Raw genomic sequence first — 23744 nt, 5'->3', positions numbered from 1 at the left:
ACCTGCAGCAGCGTCTTCCAGACCACATGCAGCTCCAGGACATTGATCGGCAAGGACGACTCCACACTGGACCATAGGCCCTGCAACCTCAGGTTCAGGGTTACTGCTCCCCAGCTACTGAGACTGGCGTCAGTAGTGACCATCAACCAGTCCCATGACAGAAGGGAGCGCCCTAACTGGAGGGATTCCACATCCGTCCACCACAGTAAGGAATTCCCAGTTTCTTGGGTCAAAAGAACCCTTTCTTGTTTCATGGACTTCGGATTCCCCAACCAACTTGCAAGGATGTTCCATTGGAACGTCCTTGAATGAAATCTGGCATACTGAAGGGTCTCGAAGGTCGCCAAGATCTTGCCCAGTAGTTTCAAACAATTCCGTACAGAAGGACCGGGTGACTGCAGAATGGTCAATACTAACTGACAAATGTCTCTGGCCTTCGATTCTGGAAGAAATACACGATGAAGATGTGTATCCAGAATGACTCTTAAAAACTGTAGCCTCTGAGTGGGTCACAGCTGGGACTTTGGCAGATTTAATATCCACCCATGGCTCTGCAGAAAATGAATTGCAGCTGACAGATTCTCCAGCAGCCTCTCCGCTGACTCCGCTTTAAACAAAAGATCGTCCAAATACGGGATGATTACATATCCCCGGAGTCTGAGCGCTGCAGCCATGACCGCCATTATCTTTACGAACACCCTTGGAACTGTTGCCAGCCTGAAGGGAAGGGCACGAAATTGCAGATGTAAATCGCCGATCGTGAAACGCAGCAAAGACTGATGTTATTCGCATATAGGTACATGCAAATAGGTGTCTTGAATGTCCACAGACACTAGGAATTCTCCCGGTTCCAAGCTCAGGAGAACTGTTTTCAGAGATTTCATTCTGAAGTGGTCCACCCACAAGTGAAGGTTCAGCGACTTCCGGTTCAGAATAGGTCTGAAAAATCCGTCTGGTTTGGGTACCAAGAAAAGAATGGAGTTAAACCCTTTCTTCCTTTCTTCTTGCAGTACCGGAATCAACACACCCTTCTCTAGGAGAGACTTTGCCACCTGCAAATTAGCCTTTTTTTAAGCGTGCCTCCCTTGGTAAGGGTGTAGGAAGAAACCTTTTTGGAGAAACTCCCCTTAGGTTGATCTTGTATCCTTTGGAAAACACATTGCGGACCCAGGGATCCTGGGTGGAGAGAGCCCAAGCATCCTGGTACAGCAGGAAGGAACCCCCCACTCTGATTCCAGAACGCGGAGCCTCCAGTCCGTCATGAGGAGGGCTTCTCCTCACCCTTAGAAACCTGCTTTTTTGTGAAGGCACCAAACCAGGACTTGGGAGCTTTTCCCTTCCCAAAGGCGCAAATCTTTCTCTACCAGACTGCCCTCTGGTTGAAGCACCTCCGGGACGAAAGGACGAGTGAAAAGCAGCAAACCTAGAAGTTCCCTGTTTAGCTGCTGATATGGGAAGAAAGGTACTCTTCCCCACGGTGGCCTGCTTGATGAGGGATTCTAATTCAGAACCAAAAATCAATACTCCTTTAAAAGCCAGTGCTTTAAGAGACTTCTTGAACTCGTCGGCATCCCATGCCTTAAGCCATAAGGCACTCCTGGCCGTCACGGAAATGGCCGACACCTTAGAGGCCATCTTCTCAAGCCTCACAGGTGTATTCAGCCGCCGCCTTTAACTTCTCTGCCAAGGCAAACGCTTCTGAATCCGGCTGAAGCAGTGAACACAGGTTATTTGCCCAAGCCATCATGGCCTTGGAGGCCCAGGCAGAAGCAATAATAGGTCTCAGAGTAAAACCAACACCTTCAAAAACTGCTTTTAAACAACTATAACTTTTTAACCACAGGGTCCTTGCATGCAGCACCCCCTTGCACTGGCAAAGCTGTAGTTTTAGACAGCCTAGCGCCAGGGCATCTACCAGTGGAACTTTCTCCCACAATTTTACATGCTCTTCCGGCATGGGGTACAGGCTCAAAAACCTTTTGGACATAAGGAGTCTCTTATCAGGCATTATCCACCCCCCTCCCAGCAATTCTTGCATGCCTTCATCTGAAGGAAAAGTGACTGCGTCTCTGCGCTGTCTCTTAAACACTCCTTGTTGCGGAGCCTTATCCCCCTCAGATAAATTCAATGCCTGCTTAACAGCCAAAATCAAATCATCAACACCAGGGACAGAGGATTCAATCTCTTCCCTCTGATCCCATGACATGTCTTCCACACACTCTCCTTCTTCTTCAGAGTCTATATTAGGAAGGGGTGGTGTGACACCTCAGACTCCTTATTAAACTGCTCCATAAAAGCATTAATCTTGTGCACACTTTGAGCAGTGTCCTGCATGGCCTGTACAAATGCAGGGTCCCAGGGGCGTAACTAACTATTTTGTGCCCCCCCCCCCCCCCCCCCCCCCCACACACACACACACACATTTTTTTCGGCGCCCCCCCACCCCCGCACACACCTAACCTGCCCCCCCCCCCCCCCGCTCCCTTCTTACCCGTACCTGCACCCACGATCTGCGTCTCGCCCGGCTCTCTGCCGGGACCTGCCTGACTGTCACGGTCCCGGCCGGCTCCTGCTGCTACAATGAAAACTGACTCTTAGAAAATGGCTGCCCCCATACTGCAGACAGAAAACTGTCTGCAGTATGGGGGCAGCCATTTTCTAATTGTCAGTTTTCATTGCAGCAGGAGCCGGCCGGGACCGCTACGGTCAGGCAGGTCCCGGCAGAGAGCCGGGCGAGACGCAGACCGTGGGTAACTATAGCCCCGCTGCCCCCCGGCGGCGCCCCCAATTTCTCTGTGCCCCCCCCCCGCCACCGCGGGGGCTGCAGAGCTATAGTTACGCCACTGCAGGGTCCCCCTGAGAGGGGAAAATAGAGCCAACAGAAGGTTGTGAGGATGACAACGGTCTGGGAGATCTAACCAACTCATCCCTCTGGCTATTTAAAGCCTGTACTAAAGCAGACACAGACCTTCCCAGAGCAGCTGCCCATGCAGGCTCAGGTTGCTCAGCCCTCTGGGCTTGCGCCCCACTGTGGACAGATTCACATGTAGGGCATATATGCCCATGGTCCATCTGTTCAGGAGTTAATTGAAGCCCACAAAACTTGCAGTTAATTAACATGGCAGATGCTCCTTCCCCAAACACAAAAGCATTACACCTTTCTGTCATGATTTATCACAGTGCACTAAGTCAGGTGTCTGTACAAAGTCAATATATCAGTGAACTTATCTGTCTGCCGCTGTATCTGACCCTCTGTGGTCACTGGGGATAGCTCTCTGTGAGGTGCTTAAAGCGCTGTGCTGAGAAACCAGACAGTGTCTCTCAGCACACAGGGAGCTGACAGGACGGGCAGACAATGTGAGGAAATTCCCCTGGAAGCCTCACACTGTAACCTGCACTAAGTTGAAATATTAAGAAAAAAACAAACCCCCTAGCTACTCTAACGCATGGCTGCTTCAGCATGGTACCCACTCAGGTGGGCACCTAAAAGAACTGGGGAATGCTGGAATGCAGAAGGGAGGAAGCATAGGTGCCTGGCTCCTTTGGACCCTCCTACATCCCATGGTTGAGCTGTGTAACCAGGATGGATGAAAGAGAAACATATTTGGACTCCACTAATAATAAAATTCTATCATGGCTAGGATTCAATTTGCCGCGGTACATTTATTAATACATTTTACGAAATACAGTATATTAAGATCTTCAATTTATCTGTGCTCGATAGAAATAGCTCCATTTGTTTGTGTTAAGTTACAGTTATGAAAATCATCAAACATTGTAAAATCCTGAAATTAAAAAAAGATATAGATATGTAATTAAAGCAACAAAAGATTTGACTACATTTTTTATGTGAAATATTATTTCTATAGAAATTCCTGATATTTTTTTGGTCTTTTTTTTTGCAACTTCTGCACCAAGGATATTTATCCTAAAGTGTAGTACATGTATGTATTATGGGATGCTGTTACATTCACTCCAATGTGGCATTACTATAAGTTATATAAATTATGTGTTTCTATTTACCCGTATCCCTAATAGTGCACATCTAGCCGCAAAAGTAAGTGGGAGGAAGGTATGATGTGTGTATAAACCGGCTTACATGATATTACAATTATATGAAGACATTTACAGTTATTATTGACGACTTCCTCTACTTCAAATTAAACATTCAATACAATTCGCAGGCCTACCATTTCCATCTCAAAATTATTTCCAGGATCAGTCCCTTTCTCGCTCTAGATGCTACTAAATCCCTCATCCGCTCACTGCTCATCTCCAGATTGGACAACTGTAACCTGTTGCCTCACTGCACTTAAATCTGACCTTAGTGCTGCTTCTAAGCTCATCTGCTCCAAACATAAGACATCTGCCTCCACTCTGCTGCAAACCCTACACTGGTTCCTCTTCCCCTTCAAACCCCAATTCAAGATTCTCACACTCACTTAGAAAGCCCTCACCCAATTCTTCACAATTTACATCTCTGATCTTCTTATCTCAATGCACACTGAAATATGTCCTCTTTATGCCACAAATTAATGATGCCTCTCCTATCTACTGATTACTTACTCCCACTCTCGCCTCCAAGATTTTGCCAGTGCTGCTCCCTACCTCTGGAATTCTCTTCCGCTTCCTATCAGGCTCCACCTTGTCTACAAAACATCAAATGGGCTCTCAAGAATCACACTGACTGTTTACCTATATGTGTCACCCCATTCTTGTCCTTCAATTACTTAACTCATGTACTCCATAATCCCTATAATCTCTATTATGGCACCTAACGCTTGCTTTCTATGACCTTGCTTTATTTGAGTGCTATGACGGCTGATGCAGCAATGTCATGGGCATGCAGGATGTGTTATGGTATATTTTTTAGAACAACACCAATATGACTTACTTCTGGTGTCCCGCATTGACTTATTTTTACAACCATTAAAGAGACTTGCTTTTGGAATGATTCTTCTTCAGGGTCTTCACAAAATAGTCCTTGATTTTCTGACATTGTTTCAGTTTCTGAGTTGAATTCTGTTTCCCTGTAAAATAAATATACAAGTCAACTTTTGTTGTGTTTCCAATTTGGTAAGCTTATTATTTATGATGGGGATAGCTGGAAGCAGAGCTGGATTAAGGGGAGGGGCAGGGGGTACGCTATACCATTATCCTTAAAAGAAACCTTTATGTGAAAGACTACATTATTCTCTATGTAAGCATGCTATTACAAAAGAAAATCTTTGGGTGAAAGCACCACACGAAACGTTGATGCACTTTATATTTGGTGTTTTCACTGGGTGTCGGGTATGCCTGTCTATCTAATAAAAAAATCCAATTGTATGGACATTGGGGGATATTCAATCCAGGGTCACGACTGCCGGGCTAGCCCAACAGCCGTGACCCTGTCCCATTCTCAGCTGGCTTGGGATTCAATGTCCTGCCTCGCGAATGCCAAAAAGGGGGTGTGGCTGCGAGATACAGCCATGGATCGTTGACCTGCGGCTGGGAGCTTGACAATTGATGGCTGTTCTTGGCAGTTCAGGCCCAATTCCTTCTAAAGTCGAACCCGTTCTACCGAGATCCCTGTTCAATGCGGTCAGGGAAGACAGCATTAAATAGGGCCCCGCTGCTATTTCCCCCACCGGGAATATCCCCCTTACACTTATTATATGCAGAGTGGTGATCTAAGGTGTCAGCAATTTTGACTAAATATCACTCCACAATATATTGCTGAGCGACCATATTGCTCGGTGTACCGTTTTATCAGTGACCAGTGATTTTAGCTGAAAATTGCAAGCTATTCCGTCTTTAAAAAATTATTATTGTTTTTTTAACCTCTATTTTATTTTGACTAGAAATCGCTGGTCTCTGGTGCACAGTGCATTGTGCACCAGTGACCACCGATTTTTAGCCATTATGGAAGGAGAATGCTCCTGCGACCAGAGACCATCAAGGGCTGGCTGCAGGAGCACACTCTTAGCAATTTATCGTCCCACAACACCACGTGTACAGGGATTTACAGTGGGCAATCTCCATGATCTGCAGCTAGACCACAGGAAAACCCCAGTGCGTAAATAGTGGCGCACTAATTCTCAATTATTTAGTGATGGTAAACCCACGCAAGTACAGTAACAATATACAATGCGAACCATTACACCATCTGTGCTCCCCAATATAAATACACACATGGCTTTACTTTAACAAGTGATTACATACAAATGTCATACATATCAAAGCAATCAGACAAAAGATTACTCACTGTGCTAAGGAGGCACAGCTGGGCTCCCTGTGTCCGCAATTTATACCACTGTTATCGCCACAGTTCATGGAATAGGATTTAGTGTTTACTGTCAAAGATTAATAGCAAGCCAACACATCATGAAAGGTCCTTACATGAAAGGCACACATATGTTCCAGCTAATAAGCACAGTATACATACACAATGGTGATATCATATATATTGCTACACTATGTGTACATTTTTAAAACTTTTTTATATATAATTTATATATATATTATTTTGTTGTGATTTCCTATGGTCCTGACGAAGGGTTAAATACCCGAAACGGCGTAGACCGTGGAAGTAATAAACTTCACTTGATTGCTACACGTAAAGCCCCGGAGTGACGCCTGTTTTTTTAAGAGAAAATTTGTGGACACCATACCACTGGGAAGGCACCCGGGCAGCAGCATTGTGTGATAAGAGCGGGGAGTGCCGGACACCCACACAAAATATATATATATATATATATATAGGATACTGGTGGACGGCGGCACTCAAAATAATGACACAAACGGCTGGATTAGTGTCCCAACGTTTCGAGACCTGGTGCACCTTGATAAAGGGACCACCAGGTCTCGAAACGTTGGGACACTAATCCAGCCATTTGTGTCATTATTTTGAGTGCCGCCGTCCACCAGTATCCTGCATAACGCCTATCTCCTATAGGCACACCATACGGAGGGCACCAGCTTATTGTAGGCTGAAGGGGAGTGCTGCTTTATGAAAAACTTTTATTTATATATATATATATATATATATATATATATATATATATATATTAAAATTATTGTAAATGTTCCACAAAACAATGTATGTATAGTGAATAACGGTCCTACTCATTCCTTAAACCTTCTATTTCCCCAGCCTCAGTGGGGTGGCTAGAAATGTTGTCGTTGTCCCCCCCCCCCCATATATTCATTATTATTGTTTTAACAAAATCCTTGTTGCCAGGGGTTTCAGGCTCACCGAGATGCATTACATGCTTGTTGCCATGGGATTCATGCTTGCAGCCAGGTATTTCTTACTCATTGCCAGTGGTTTATGCTTGTTACCAATGGGTTACATAGTCATTGTCAGGGGCAATATATATATATATATATATATATATATATATATATATATATATATATATATATATATATATATATATAAGAAGTAGAATAAGTGTCACTCCAGGGGACTTGGTTCAAAAAGCCTTATATGTATAAAGTTGCAGAGCAGGTTACATGGTCATACAGGTCGACGTTTCGATACCAACATGTATCGTTGTCAAGACAGCATGTAACAACAACAGGTAACAGGATACAATATTGCTGTCGATTCATCGAAAGAGGGTACCAACCTAACAACTTAAAAAGATGCCTGAAGAAAGCAAGGCACAATGTGGCGGCTCGGGCATTGGGTGAGAGGGCACTTCAACAAAAGCCCCCCTGTATGCTATATGTAAACACATATAACCATACATCTGCCACCATACAGAAAAGCCTAACCAAACACTGGCCTATTGTAACATCAGATAAAAACCTTAAGTTGCAACAATATGGTCCCCCAATGATGGCTTACAAGAGAGGACCAAATCTCAAACAAATCTTGATGCGTCCAACATTGAGCCCCAGCCCTCAAACTACCAACACATGGCTATACTCAAAGAAACCTGGATGCTTTCGCTGTGCAGGCTGCACTACGTGTAATAGTATGCAGTCTGGTCCTTCTTTCCCCCCATCCACACTCTGGCAAACCGATTAAAATTCAGTACCGACTACACTGTCTCATGGATCATGTTATTTATTTGTTGACCTGCCCTTGCGGTTTGGCCTATACAGGAATGACCACCAGGAAATTCCGCGAACGAATGGCAAACCATCGCAATTCAATTAGAGCGGCCATTGAAACAAGTAAAGCAGAATTACCTATCCCAAGACACTTCTTAGCTGCTGGACATCAAATTGCCAGCCTTAGATGTCGTCTAATTGATTGGGTGCCTCCCCCAATAAGGGGCGGTGATAGAACGTTACTGTTGAAGAAAAAAGAAAGCAGGTGGATCCACCGTCTGGACACACTGGCCCCTAAGGGCCTCAACGAGAACAATCCGTTAAACATCTTTCTACGTTGACAGTATCTATTTATGTCCACCCAATATAATGTTTCTACCTATCACAATCATGTACTCCTCCAAATTGTGGATCTATGTGCTTACTTAACATAAGATATCCACTATAGACACGTACCCCAGTCCAATTCATGTATATTACCCTTCTTGGTGGTGGCGTTATTAAAATCACCAACAACACACTGCTAACCATCCCTTTCAACATGGTCCACAAGGGCTCCCTTGCCTACTACACGTAGGTTGTATATATGTACTGTATGTGTACACATGTGCATATATATGTGTGTGTACACGTGTAGCTATATGTGTATATCCATGGATGGCAGTTTATGTGTTTTGCACATATGGCAAATCTTTTTTGTATATGTATATGCATATAAATGACCTATTTTGTATATGCATATAAATGACCTGTTTTGTATATATTTCTCACCATGATAATTTTTTTCATTTTTTTCTTCATTTAATATTTTTCATTGTTTGATGTAAATATTTTTCATGTAAAATCACATATCCCAGATCTAAATTGTCCTGCATGATAGCCTCATATATATGTTTATATATATTGCCACTGTATGTGCTCTATGAATTTCCTTATAAGGTTTGTCATGGATTGAATATCCATGACTATGTATTTAATGACATACAATACTGTGATGCTATCGTAACAGCAGGTCCCCGGCATTATTTGAAGTGCTAAAGTCACGTTTCATTATCCCCTAGTGTGTACAGACCATTTTTGACCTACTGTAGCCAGGGACGCATGCGCAAATGGTCGAGTATTTGGAATTTCAACACCAGTACTAACTTGATTGACAGACCGGTTTTCCGGCTACTTGACACGCATGACAAAGCGGTTCACCGCTGCGTGCCGTTTACTTGTTTGACCATCCAGCACGTCATTGCACAGACCGGACTTCCGGTCCAATGACACGCAATATGATGCGGTTCACCGCAGAGTGTCTCCCAGCGTGTCTCCCTCGCCACCAGTTCCTGTAGCGCTTGCGTTCCTCCTACCGGATATCCGGCATGGTGACCCGCATAGCGTCCATAATTGGATCCCTATCCAACGGCAACACCCGCGCATTGGCGGGAAAATGCCGCACACGTGACTTCCTGACTTCAGGTATATAAGTCCGGGCCTGGGCAGTTGGCAGACATGGTTGGCGTTCCTGCACCATGCTGATCTGCGTTTGACTTATTGATGTAAATACATGACCACTTCTGCCTATGTAAGTACATGGCTGTAACTTGTTGTAATGTTCATGTTTTTGCGCTCTGTTTTCAGAGCACTTGATGCATTCACATGTTAGTGATATGCTTTATGTTATGCAAATTACAGGCTCCTTGATAAAGGTCCAGATGTAGGACCGAAACGTCGGGGCTTACAAAAGTTGGCACAAGCTGTTGATGTCCTCATATGAATTAAAGACCACTTTTTGAATTTTATCAGAGCATGTTTCTTTGATAGTGTGGCGAGTGCACATTCCCAGATGGGAGAACTCCACTATATATACGGTTACGGTTTTTTTGGAGTTCATAGTTCGTTTAAAATGATGGGTTATCTTTATTCTATGGGTCGTTACGATTCTGGTGATACCAAACTTATATAGTTTTCGTTATGTTTTACCACTAAAAAAAAAAATCGCAACTTTTACGGTTTTTCTAATTTGCGTTGCGTCGCCATGTTCTGCGGCTTATAACTTTTTTATTTTTCCACCTACGGACCTGGGTGAGGGCTCATTTTTTGCGGGCTGAAGTGTACTTTTTAATTAATTTAATTATGGGATATGGGCGACTTTCTGATCTCGTTTAGTTATTTTTTTTTGGGTACGCGATGCGACCAAAAAACGTAGTTTTGGCGTTTGGAATTATTTTCCGTTTACGCCTTTAACCGTGCGGGATAACGAATGTTATATTTTAATAGATCGGACTTTTAGGAACGCGGCGATACCAAATATGTTTATTTTTTTTATTTTTTATTTATTTTTATTTGTGAAATGGGGAAAGGGGGGTGATTTGAACTTTTAATATTTTTTTATTTTTTTTTTATTTTTAAACTTAATTTTTTTTTTTTTTTTTTTTTACTACAAGGCCCCCTAGTGTACTTGACCACTAGGGGGCGCGATCGCCTGTACTAGGTTCAGCCATAGAGCTCTATGGCTGAACGTAGTGATTTTATGCACTTCCTATTACATCCTGCCTGAGGCAGGATGTAATAGGTATGCATACACGGCCAGCACAGGGGTCTACATTAGACCCCTGGCTACCATGGCAACCAATCGGCACCCTCCGATCTCGCTGCGGGGGGCCCCGATCGGCGCCGGAGGGGGGCGCCCCCCCTCCGATCAGCTATTTAAGCACTGCGGTCGCTTTGCCCGCGGTGCTTAAAGGGTTAAACGGCCACGATCGGCGAACTCGCCGCTCGTGGCCGTGAGAGCAGGGACCTGGCTGTAATATACAGCCATTACCTGCTCTCTTTCAAGCCAGCTCACTCCGTGAGCTGGCTTGATTCCCCCTCAACCGACATATGACGTAAATGTACGTCATATGTCGGGAAGGGGTTAAAAGATCTCCAAGATAATGGGCCCCGGTGCCTGGATAAAAAGTCATGCAAAAATCCAAAGGGAAGCAGCACTCAGGAGGCAGTTTCAAACAATGTAAATCTGTATTAAAGCAACAAGCTTTCGGGGTGTGACCCCCTTCGTCAGGTACATACAGCAAACTGTATGTACCTGACGAAGGGGGTCACACCCCGAAAGCTTGTTGCTTTAATACAGATTTACATTGTTTGAAACTGCCTCCTGAGTGCTGCTTCCCTTTGGATTTTTATATATATATATATATATATATATATATATATGTATATATAGATAGATAGATAGATAGATAGATAGATAGATAGAGAGACATGGAGCAATCTGTAACTTCCCAGTAGCGATATACGCTACCCAGTAGGACGTCCAGCATCTACCGAACAAGCTTATCATATTCCAGAACCCCCACATAATGTAGCAAAGTAGCATTCATATCTAATTGCATCCCATTAGGACTGTTTTTCAATCTGGTAGGACTGCTATGCTATGGATTCCTATATTTATATATCCCTCTCCTATAGAGTGTAAGATTGCGAGCAGGGCCCTCCTACCTCGGTTTGTTACTATCCAGTTTGTTTTATCACTGTTTCCAATTGTAAAGCACAACAGAATATGCTGCGCTATATAAGAAACTGTAAATACATAAATCTATCCATTTGTCCAGTAGGGCCTCTAGCATCTTTCTCCTCCAAGTAGGCGGACATTTTTGGAGAGTCATTTTTGCAGCCCTACAAGTGCCGGCTCCCCCAAGCCACCACTGCACCGCCATTGTTATGCCACTGCCTAGCCTCCATTCAAAACAATAGCAGACCTAGCTATCAAGCCCTAACTTTGAGGGGAAAAATTCAGTTTTCGCTGAAGAAAATCTAATTTTATGTTCGGGATAATACTTATTTGCAGGGCATAAAGTGGTCATGCAGAGGTGGAGGAACTCATTTCTCTATGCCACCTAATTACACCCCCCTCCTCTTCCCCCATTAGGCAGAGACAGGGCCAGTGGTAGGGTTTTTGGCATCCCTGTGCAAACTAGAATGCTTTTCCGTGAGAATTACTGTGCAGGGCCAATGTGGAGGTTAAATTGTTCCACCTCACCATTAGAGGTGGTGGAACTCAGTTCCATCCCGTTCCCCCTCACTTTAACCCCTGCTTATTTGTATATTACATGTATTGTATTGTATGGTATGGTATGTACACTATGTAATGTAACTGCTGCATCATTAAATAAAAAAGAGAAACTAAAATTACTTTGTTTCGTTTTCCATTCAAAATGCTGCAAACTGGTCATTAGCCCAGAGGTTGCAGAGATCGGGTCCTGTCCTATACTTTTATTGACCGAAAACATTTCCCCATACACAGTGCACATTGGGCTAATTCAGCATGAATCGCTAGCTAGAGAATTTGCAAACTGAGTGATTATTGAACATGCATACCATTCGCATGCGAGTAGGGAATTTAGCAATTGAAAATGCAATGAAACTGCAGTTTGACAGGAAACCTGCGTTTTTGGGTGGAAACAAGCCATTTACTGATTGTGGTTAAAGAACCGCAGGTGTGTCCAGGTGTTTTTAGGGTGAATCTCTGATGTCATCGCTGATCACTTCCATCATGTCTCAGTTACAGATTAATGGCAGCCTTGCTCAGATAGCAAAGACTCTTGGATGTTCCAGGATTTGCATATGTGATTCACAAATTTGCATGGGACATTTTCTCTTACAGTTTTGGCTGCAATTTACTGCTTGCAGTAAACTACAATTTCGCATATTAACGATCTATGCTGAATTAGGCCCATTGCACTCTACAAAAGAAATAAATGCATCCATCATCCAATTAGCACCGGTTACATTATAGAAGGGTTACAGCATACTCAGAAATCGTGGGGCCCTGGACTGACCAATTGGGCAGGGCCCCCATAGGGCTGGGTGTTACAGTGTAAGTGGCATATCTCTCTCTCTCTCTCTATGGGGACAAACCCTGTCCTCAGCCCAATCCTACAGCCTATATATACTTATTACACACACATATATACAGTATATATCTATATATACACATACACCAGGGGCCTTAATCTGAGCCTGGGCTGCTTGGCTCACCTGCTCCAGCTGTATGCCGCGGGTCCCATCGCGATCACGGGCTCTCCTCCTGCTCAGCTCCGGCAGCTCATGCTGCCAGCTACCTAGAAACTCCCTCCTCCTCGTCTGTCGGGCAGAGCCGATGGTCACTATCGGCTCCTCCATGCGCCGCTTCTTTACTGCCAGAGACGCTGACGCTGAGCACTACCATTATGAATAAGGCTCCTGATTGGCTGCCCTGCTGCCCTTTTTTAGCTGAAGGTTTTGTGCATGGGAATGGGGTAGTGCTGCAGCTTCACCTATCTGCCAATGTGACAATGATTAATGGTGCTGAGCATCAGGAGCCAAGGCATACTGATTGCACAAGTGTGCAGTGCATTACTGGGAGTTGACTAAGTCCCATGACACTTTGCAACAGAGGGCAGATGCTTAGACGATTGTGCTGAGCTCTGATTGGTAGAGCTCATTACATGCTTCTTAGGCCCATGGAGAACAGCAGCAGCAGCCTAGTCATGGGAGGGTTTTTAATCAGAGGCAACACTGGGTCAAACACAGGCTTTTCATGTGGTATGTATGTATGTATGTATGTATGTATGTATGTATGTATGCGTGTATATATATATATATATATATATATATATATAGATATATATCTATATATATATATATATATATATATATATATATATATATATATATATATATATATATATATATATATATATAGATACGTGATTACCGGCACTCCAAGATACACATGACAACTGCCCGGGTGCTGCACTCAAAGAAATGGTTCTATCCTTGAAAACTGAGTAAAATCTGAAATGTTGGAGCTGATTGCGTCTGCATAGTCATTTTTGTGAAGTCCAAAGGAGTGCCACTTACCACACATCTCTCTCTCTCTCTCTCTCTCTCTATCTATATATATATATATATAGAGAATCTACTGTATATATCCCCTGCAGTTACCCATTGACCAAGTTTATACTGCCTTTACTCTGTGTTTTGACAGTGTAATATTCTCCTATGCAGTTTGCGGCCAGTAATGACAAGTGCAAGGGGGCCCCCCTGTCTAAAGTACCCCCCCCCCCCCCCCCCCCGAAGGCTTAATCTGGCACTGCACACATCATTGATTGATGGGGGCTTCTTTTAATGGAATACAGTTCTAAAAAAAAACAAAAGTCTTTTGTAAAGGGTATTGCTGGTATTGCTACTGGCAGGGAGGTAGGCACAGGGGGTGTCTGTGCACCCTAACACTCAATGTGCCCACGCCTATGATTACTATACAGTGGGTGTTCATATTTCCTGATGTTTTTACCTTACAACAAAATATGAATGTCAGGCTTACCATTGCTGTGTATATGATCATGCACTGATTCAACCAGTGTATCTTCTTCCATGGAGGTCTCAGTACCACATAAAACTTGTAACACAGAACTATCTTGCTGTGATGGATGTGCATGTGTCACTTCATAGATGATCTTCTGCTTTCTGGTGACCTGGCAACTGCAAACATTTAATGCACTTGTATATGATGTATATTTGGGATTTATTATTTTATTATAAATCAAAGCACAATTACAAATAGTCCAGGAAGAGGATAATGTAAAGTTTGCTTTAAAAAAAAAGTAAAAATAAATAAACTTAAAAAAAAAAATAATATATATATATATATATATATATATATATATATTTATATATGACTGCCATGCCATCATGCGCCTTCTCCGGAATTTAGTGAATCACATGATTATTGACCTAATTCAGACCTGATCAAAGGATACATTTGTTCTCAAAATGGACAAAATAAGGAATTTGGTACTTACCGATAATTCCCTTTCACCGAATCAGCAGGAGACACTGCAGTCATTACATGTGGGGATAGAGTAGGTGTACTGGAGGAGTGGCACTTTAAGAAAACTTTACTGCTGCAGGCTCCTCCCTCCTCTATCCCCGCCCAGACCCCAGTCTTAGAAAAACTGTGTCCGAGAGGAGAAGAGAGACCAGGGCCTGCCCGGTAGGGAACGGAGCTAAAACATAAACAGAGTTAGTAAACAATGCACATAACGTGAACATACTAACAAAACATAACACATAGGATTTTTGAAAAGTTCCCTATGTAATAATAATAACTATGCAACAAACATTGCAACAATAGAAAGAGCGTATCTTTCACACACACAAACCACACTAACATCATGGCAGGAGAACCAGTGCTGGGTGGGCGTGCAGTGTCTCCTGCTGATTCGGTGAAAGGGAATTATCGGTAAGTACCAAATTCCTTATTTCACCTACATGCAGCAGGAGCCACTGCAGTCATTACATGTGGGGATACATACCCAAGCTTTTAAGTCCGGGCGGGAGAGCTCTGGGGCTCCTGTAACACTGCCCTACTAAAAGCCGTAGCCGAGCTGGCGAAGGTATCAAAACGATAAAACTTTGCAAACGTGCTAGATCCCGACCAGGTAGCCGCTTTGCACACTTGTGTCAAGGAGACACCTCTCGCCATGGCCCAAGAAGTACTCACTGACCTCGTGGAGTGCGCTGACACTCCCGATGGTACTTTCTTTTGTGCATACAAGTAGGCTTCCCTAATTGTACAGCAAATCCATCTTGCCAGAGTCCTTTTTGACGCAGGCCAACCCCTCTTAAGTGCATCATAGAGCACAAAGAGGCAGTCAGATTTCCTCAGATGTTGGGTTCGCCTAACATAGACTTGTAAGGCTCTGACTACATCCAGAGAAGCATCTTCTCCCTGAAGAACCGGTACAACAATAGGCTGGTTTACGTGAAATGCAGAAACCACCTTAAGAAGGAAATTCCTGCTAGTACGTAGTTCAGCCCGGTCCCTGTAAAAGGTAAGGAAAGGAGACTTACACGATAGGGCTCCTAATTCAGAAACCCTACGTGCTGAGGCCAAAGCCAGCAGCATCACCGTCTTCCAAGTCAGAAATTTGAGATCCGAGGTGTCCAATGGCTCAAAAACATCTGACTTTAAAAACTCTAGAACCACCAATAAATTCCATGATTCCGTAGGAGCAGTGAACGGTGGTTGAAGTCGAAGTACCCCTTTCAAAAAGGTTTGTACCTCAGGAATCAGCGCTATCCTGCGATGAAAAAATACTGAGAGGGCTGAAATCTGGACCTTGAAAGAAGCAAGTTTCAAACCTGATGCAAGTCCCGCCTGCAGGAATTCAAGAAGTCTAGCCAGAGAAAAGATTGCCTTAGGCACCTTCTTGGCCTCGCACCAGCGGATGTATGACTTCCATATTCTATGGTAGTGAGACGCTGTTACCTCCTTCCTTGCCTTAAGCATTGTAGGAATGACCGTTCCTGGTATACCTCTTCTTTTCAAAAGTTCGGCCTCAACCGCCATGCCGTCAAACGTAGACGAGGCAAGTCTGGGTAGACGAATGGACCTTGCTGCAGCAGGTCTTCTTGCAGCGGCAGGCGCCAAGGTTCCTCCACCAACAGGTCCCTGAGGTCGGAGTACCACGGACGCCTGGGCCAATCTGGAGCGATCAAGATGACTTCTGCCGCTCCCCTCTTTATCCGTTTGAGTACCTTTTGAAGTAACGGAATAGGAGGGAAGAGATATACCAGGTCAAATTCCCAGGGAATGGAGAGGGCATCCACTGCCGCAGCCGCTGGATCCTGAGCCCTTGCACAATACTGCGGAAGTTTGTGATTCAGTCTGGATGCCATGAGATCTATCTGTGGCATCCCCCATCTCTGAACCAGTTGTTGGAAAACCTCCGGATGAAGGCCCCACTCTCCCGGGTGGAGATCCTGCCTGCTGAGGTAATCCGCCTCCCAATTTTCCACTCCTGGAATAAAGACTGCGGAGAAACCGGTGGTGTATGTCTCTGCCCAGGACAGAATCGGGCGGACTTCCCGCATGGCTGTCCTGCTCCTGGTGCCCCCTTGTCGGTTGATATAGGATACTGCCGTGATGTTGTCCGACTGTATCCTTACCGGCAAGCCGACAAGTAGGGGGTGGGCCTGAGCCAGTGCCAACCTGATAGCCCATAACTCCAAGATGTTTATGGGTAACCGGGCTTCCTGGCTGGTCCAAAGACCCTGGAAAGTGCGACCCAGCGTGACCGCACCCCAACCCCGAAGGCTGGCATCTGTGGTCACCATAGTCCAGACCTGAGACTGGAAGGAGCGACCCTTGGTAAGGTTGGATGTATCCAGCCACCACTGAAGAGAGAGTCGAGCTTCCTTGGAAAGAACAATGGTCTTGTGGATCTGAAGATGGGACCCCGACCATTGAGCCAGAAGATTGCCTTGGAAGGTCCTGGAATGAAACCTTCCGTAAGATAGGGCCTCGAAGGCTGCCACCATCAGGCCTAACAGCTTCGTGCATAAATGCACCGATACTCTGCGAGGCGTCAGAACCTGACGAACCCTCTGCTGGATAACTGTGACTTTGGATAATGGCAGAAAAACCCTTTCCTGAACAGTGTCGAACAACAGACCCAGGAACAAGATCACTTGTGTTGGTTCCAGCTGTGACTTTTTGAAGTTCAGGATCCATCCGTTCTGAACCAGGAAGTCGCAGGTAGTCCGGGCATCCTGTTGTAGCTTCTGAGGTGAGGATGCTTTTAGGAGTAGATCGTCCAGATAGGGCACAATCGTTATCCCCTGAATCCGAAGGGCTGATATCATGCAAGCCATAACCTTTGTGAAGGTTCTTGGAGCTGATGAAAGACCGAAAGGGAGTGCTCTGAACTGGTAATGCTGATTGCGAATAGCAAACCTGAGGAACCGATGGTGTGGTTCCCAGATCGGAATATGCAAATAGGCATCCTTTATGTCCAGAGATAAGAGAAACTCCCTTGGCTCCAGGCTTGCAATGACTGACCTTATGGATTCCATCTTGAACCTGTGGTACACGATGTAATCGTTGAGGTGCTTCAGATTGAGGATGGGCCTTACCGAACCGTCCGGCTTCGGTACCAGAAAAAGACTTGAGTAATAACCCAGCTTTTCCTGAGCTTTGGGGACAGGTATAATGACCCCTGCTTGTAAAAAACTTTGAATGGAGTTGACCAAAGCTGCTTGTGTTGTTGCTAAAGCAGGCAGGCCTGTAGTAAAAAATCTGTTCGGCGGAGCCTGAACAAACTCCAGTTTGTACCCGTGTTCCACAATCTGAAGCACCCAACTGTCTCGACAGTGAGACCTCCAGACGTTCTCGAAGAGGGATAACCTTGCGCCCACCTTGGGGTCCCCCAAATGGGCGGGAAGCCCGTCATGCCACAGGTTTGTCTGCAACCTTGGGTTCTGCACGACGGGTAGAGGTAACTGCGGCTGTGGCACCTCTGCCACCTCTGCCTCTACGCCCTCGAAAGGACGAAAAGCCTCCCCTGGCACGTCCTCTGAATGAGGCGCCCCCTCTAAAAGCCCGAAAGGACGGTGTAAATTGTCTTTTCGGAGGGGGAGTGGCCGAAGGAAGGAAGGTAGACTTACCTCCTGTAGCCTGAGCAATGAGCTTGTCAAGCTCAGGGCCAAACAACATATCTCCCGCATAAGGCAAAGCTTCTACTGCCTTTTTAATGTCGGCCTCCGCCTGCCAAGATCTTAACCAGATAGTACGTCTGGCCAATACAGCTGATGCTGAGATTTTTGCACCTAACTCAGCTACATCTGAAGCAGCTTCTCCTGTATAGACAGCTGCGTCCTTAACATACAGAGCCAGCTGTAGCAGTTCTTCACGGGGCCTACCGCTCTGTAAACCCAAAGCAAGCTCTTCAGCCCATTTCTCCATGGCCTTACTGACCCAGGCTGAAGCTAAGGCTGGTCTGAGTAAGACCCCTGCCGTGGTATAAATAGCTTTTACCGTGGTCTCAAGACGACGGTCAGGAGCCTCCTTTAGAGCCACAGCAGCCGGAACTGGAAGCGTGGTTCGCTTGGAGAGCCTGGACAGCGAGACATCAGCTGGAGGCGGAGTCTCCCATTTTTCCCTAGATTCAGGAGAAAAAGGGTAAAGTAGCTTCATGCGCCTAGACAATTGGAATTTTCTGTCTGGCGTTTTCCATACATTAATAAGAGGTCTGTCCAATTCAGCCGAATCAGGGAAAGTAACCTGCTGCTTTTGTGTCCGACCAAATATGGACAAAGGAACAGGAGCATCCTCCTCCACCAAATTAAGTGTGGTGCGAACAGCCTGAATCAGGCCCTCTACCCCCTGAGGATCATCACGCTGTAGCGCCTCATCCTGAATGTGTTCAGGTTCATCTACCTGAAGTAAATCTACATCCTCATCCCCATCAGTATCAATATCAGCTCCCTGTATTGAACCTATGGGAGATCTAGGACGTTTTTGTGGAGGCCGTGAAGGGCCAGCCACTGGGTTGGACCCAGAGGCCATAGACTGCATAAGGGTCTTAACCCAGGCTGGTTCAGTAGATCCCATAATGGAGAGGTGAGCATGAAACCGCTCCCTGTCCTTCCTGGAAGCAGCTAATTCTGCAGCCAATCCAGCCAACACATTTTGTAGTAAAGGCTCAGAAGAATCTGACTGAGAAGTCTGTGTCTGAGGTTCCACTTCCTGTGTGTGCTCTGCCTTATAGCAAGATTCACACAAAGAAACACCCTTTATATGCTGGGTGAACTGCTCCTTACAGGCCTTACATGTAAAAACCTTAAGGGCAGCTTTGGAGGCAGCTTTTCCTGCCATACTGTCAGTGTATGAGATTAGTTATAGAATCACACACACACACACACAGACACAAATAAACAAGATTGCACAGACTGTAAGCAACAGATACTATTCCTAAAACAGCGGAGCTGAGCTAGGATAGGGAGGGGGAGCCTTCCGCCCTTGTATCAGAGATTATGCACAATCTCTGTAAACTGTGCACAAAAATAATCCCCCAGTAACTTACAGACCTGCTCTGTAGAAGTAAGGGGGGGCGCTGGACTGCAGTGCGTGCGCTTAGCGCGGTACACGATGTCCCTCAGTCAGCCTCGCGGTGCAACAGCAATGGCGCCGGCAGAGAGAGAGGATAAAGAGAAAGGGCGGCACTTGGTGACGTCACCTAAGCCCTCCCTCTCCCTCCGGCGCGTAGATTCACTAGAGCGGAGCGCTGTGTACAGCCTCCGCTCTGATACTGTCCCCGCTGACGCACACCAAAATGGCGGCCGTCAGTACACTGGCTGCTGCATAGGAGAGAACGGGTGTGCCCGCCCGTCTCAGGCCACATTTCGGCGCACAGCGCCGCTTACCTGCAGCGATGCTGCCTTCTTTTCTGGAGTAGTGGCCAGGCCTTGGAACCGTAACGCGAGCCGCGTGCAGCTGCGGCGGGTCCCCGATGCGGTGGCACCGGTGGCCGGGTGCATGGAAGGCGCACTGCGGGCAGTGGCGACCAGCCCCCCTCCAGGTCCCACGGAGCAGGCAGACCCTGCGGAGGGGTCTGCCTGTGATCAGCAGTCAAAAAATAAAAATATTTTCAAAAGAAAAAGAAAAAGAAAAAGTAAAAAGACCTAACTCCCTGAGGAGTATAGGCCCAGAGAACCTACTCCTCCGGGCACTTTTTCTAAGACTGGGGTCTGGGCGGGGATAGAGGAGGGAGGAGCCTGCAGCAGTAAAGTTTTCTTAAAGTGCCACTCCTCCAGTACACCTACTCTATCCCCACATGTAATGACTGCAGTGGCTCCTGCTGCATGTAGGTGAAACCAGGTGCACTGCAGGTGGGGCAGATGTAACATGTGCAGAGAGAGTTAGATTTGTGTAAGTTATTTTGTTTCTGTGCAGGGTAAATACTGGCTGCTTTATTTTTACACTGCAATATAGATCTCACTTTTAATACATCCCACCCAAATCTAACTCTCTCTGCAAATGTTACATTTGCCCCACCTGCAGTGGACATGGTTTTGCCTATTTGGAGAACAAATTTGTCCTGCAATAAAGTCTGAATTAGGCCCTATGGGGCTGATTTAGACCCATTAGACGAATTTGACCACATCATCGATGTTCGAGGCTTGAAATGCGCGAAAATATCGCAAATATTTTTTACAAAAGCAGACATCTTGCTCTTGCCATAGTACTAAATGAAATTCACCTAGAACTGTGCTACTTACTATGACACCTGCTGCACTGAGTCTTGGAGTTTTTGGCCAGTAATGTTGAAATGGTCCTTTTCCAACAATGATTTCTGTGTTTCTGGTGGATGTGGACAACACATGACACGTTCGTGATCATCTTCTGTTGTACTATTGTCTGTATATTTGTAAAAAAGAGAATAAAACTATATTTTATTTATCTGTGGAAAAAGAAAGTGAAAATGCAATGCAAAAAAAAACAGGTATTCCAATAATTCTCTAATAAATTAAAATTGAATCAAGTTAAAAAGGTTAACTTAAATCTTTGAAAAATCTAAGTAAGATGTTAATTTCAAAACAACTTTTTAATCATGTATTATCATACAGGGTGCCGGACGAGGCAGTTGTTTGAAAATTGGCTACTGTCCGAATTCATACAGCAGGAATCAGATCTGAATGTATTTTAGATAGCTCTTGCTTGTTTCAGTGTATTTTATGTGGTGGTGCGGTACTTGTTTCCTAGCACGGTGCGTGCGATTTTAATTGTATCCATTGGATCCTAAAAAATTGCGTCGATCGCATCGCATGCAACCAAATCGCATGCGATGCAATCGATGCGATCGATGCAATTTTTAAATTGGAACCAATGTGAAATGGTCCCTGAGACCCGATTTTACATTGGCCCCAATGTTAAATGGCCCCCAGACCCCAATTTTTATTGTTTCCCAACCCTGATGGGTCAAATGCCCCCCCATTGTTAACGCCACCCCACGATGAACGCCAACCCAAAGCGTGGCTAGTGCAGCAAGCCCGCGAGGGGCGGCGGTACGCGTCCTCCGACCTTTTCATACCCCCACTATCCACGTCGGCGTGGAGCTGATTCTATATAGTGTGGCGAGCGCAGCGAGCCCGAAGCGTGGCGAGCGCAGCGAGCCCCGTGAGGGGACGCGCATTACTTCACAGGTATTACGCGTCCGCCGCCACGCTTCGGGCTCGGTGGCTCGCTGCGCACGCCACACTATATAGAATCAACTCCACACCGACGTGGATAGTGGGGGTATGAAAAGGTCGGAGGACGCATACCGCCGCCCCTCGCGGGCTCGTTGCGTTCGCCACGCTTCGGGTTGGCGTTCATCGTGGGGTGGTGTTAACAATGGGGGGGGGGGGATTTCACATGTAAAATACCCATAAGGGTGGGTATACAATGAAAAATCGGGTCCATTGGCCCATTTAACATTGTTCCCTATGTAAAATCGCGTCCATCGCATCGGTCGCATCGCATGCCTTAACTTCAGGCATGCGATGGACGCAATTTTTTATTGCCCTAAAAATAGCCCTAAAATCACGTTCGTCGCGTCCATCGCATACCTTAAGTTAAGGTATGCGATCACCTACGATGGGCGCCGTGCTAGGAAACAAGTACCGATGGCGCTTGCACAAAAATGGGGCCGTATTTTTGCAGCTGCACATCACATCAGCTCTTTAGCTTGACTACAGATATTTTTAGGCTCTTTGCCTCAGACTGATTGGCCACCCCAGCACTATTGCATGTGTATCTTTGATAGGAACTAAATAACTTGGACAGTCAGTAGCAGCTCAGGACATTATGGTGTGAGTGAGTAGACTACATGTATGAGGCTTGAGAGCCGAATGGAACAAGCACAGGTAGGCTAAAGGGTGCAGACAGCACACTGGTGTTAGGAGGAAGAACTAATTACAGCAGGAACTGATGGTAATTCCAGCTACAGAATGGAGAGTGCTCATACAGGGTGAACCACAAGAAACTTAGGAACTTTAATAACTGTTTCAGAAGCTGGAGCTCAGGAACTGGAGTACAGGGGACCAAGAGTAATAGATTTATTGTACTGACAAGGTACACATACCACAAAAAGTTTAAATAGGGAGCTCTGACAGTGAAATACACAGATCATGTGGCTGGCTGACTTCAAGCCTTCATTTCATCTGGTTTTAATCAGACATAGAACCAGTGTAATTCATGAGTCTCTCAGTTTAAAGGGATAGCCTACATATGCCTGTTGTCATCTTGAATCTTGCCACCATGCTTTTTGGAGTTCACCCCTGGGCTTTTCTTCACAGTTGCCAATCAACATGAATGACTTTATTGGCCATGGCAGAATATACCAATTGTTTTGCTTTACTATACTGCAAATCGGGCAATCAAGTGTGGTAAATATACATACCTTGTGGGCTTGCACTGGGCCCCGGAAGGTCCATCTCATATGCTGGGGAGGATCCTTCTTCCTCGTGCTGGGATTCTCCCTCCCTTAGCTTTCCTGGTGATACATTTAAATGAAAAAAAAAAAAAATCTAGATATTTTGATTATTACAATATGACTTACAGTAAAACTATGACAGCTAATTTGGAGCTTTTACAATCCTAAATTTGAGCGGCACAGAGAGAGTCGAGCGGTAGCCCTAGGACTCTCTGTGCCACTCAAATGTATTTTCTGTTGTATGCTAGCCTGCATATGCATTACATGAGCAGCGGCTTAACTATTAGAGCAGCGGCTCTATGAATAGTGTTAACCCCGTCATTGCGGCACATGTAATATTCTTATGTGTAGTCTGATCGCAATGTACATAATTTACAAACACTGCAGCAATTAGCGCAGATCATTATTCTTGTTGCG

At 45.4% G+C, this 23744-nt stretch overlaps 1 protein-coding gene across 2 annotated transcripts in view; it reads right to left on the bottom strand.

Annotated features, from left to right (window-relative positions):
• The window catches only part of PCNX2 (pecanex 2), a 187714-nt gene that overhangs the window by 135803 nt on the left and 28167 nt on the right, over positions 1 to 23744 (bottom strand). For both annotated transcript variants that reach the window (XM_083176293.1, XM_083176292.1), the window contains exons 5-9: positions 23295 to 23387; positions 21133 to 21271; positions 14396 to 14553; positions 6248 to 6335; positions 4895 to 5030 (exon numbers count right to left, since the gene is read on the bottom strand). In XM_083176293.1, coding sequence (XP_083032419.1) covers positions 4895 to 5030; positions 6248 to 6335; positions 14396 to 14553; positions 21133 to 21271; positions 23295 to 23387 — 614 coding nt within the window. The remainder of the gene's footprint in view (positions 1 to 4894; positions 5031 to 6247; positions 6336 to 14395; positions 14554 to 21132; positions 21272 to 23294; positions 23388 to 23744) is intronic.

The sequence above is a fragment of the Crinia signifera genome, chromosome 3 (genome assembly GCF_055691185.1).
Source record: "Crinia signifera chromosome 3, ASM5569118v1, whole genome shotgun sequence".
Lineage (NCBI taxonomy): Eukaryota > Metazoa > Chordata > Amphibia > Anura > Myobatrachidae > Crinia > Crinia signifera.
Note: the sequence above shows the minus strand (reverse complement) of the source record. Positions and strands in the feature narration are given on the sequence as shown.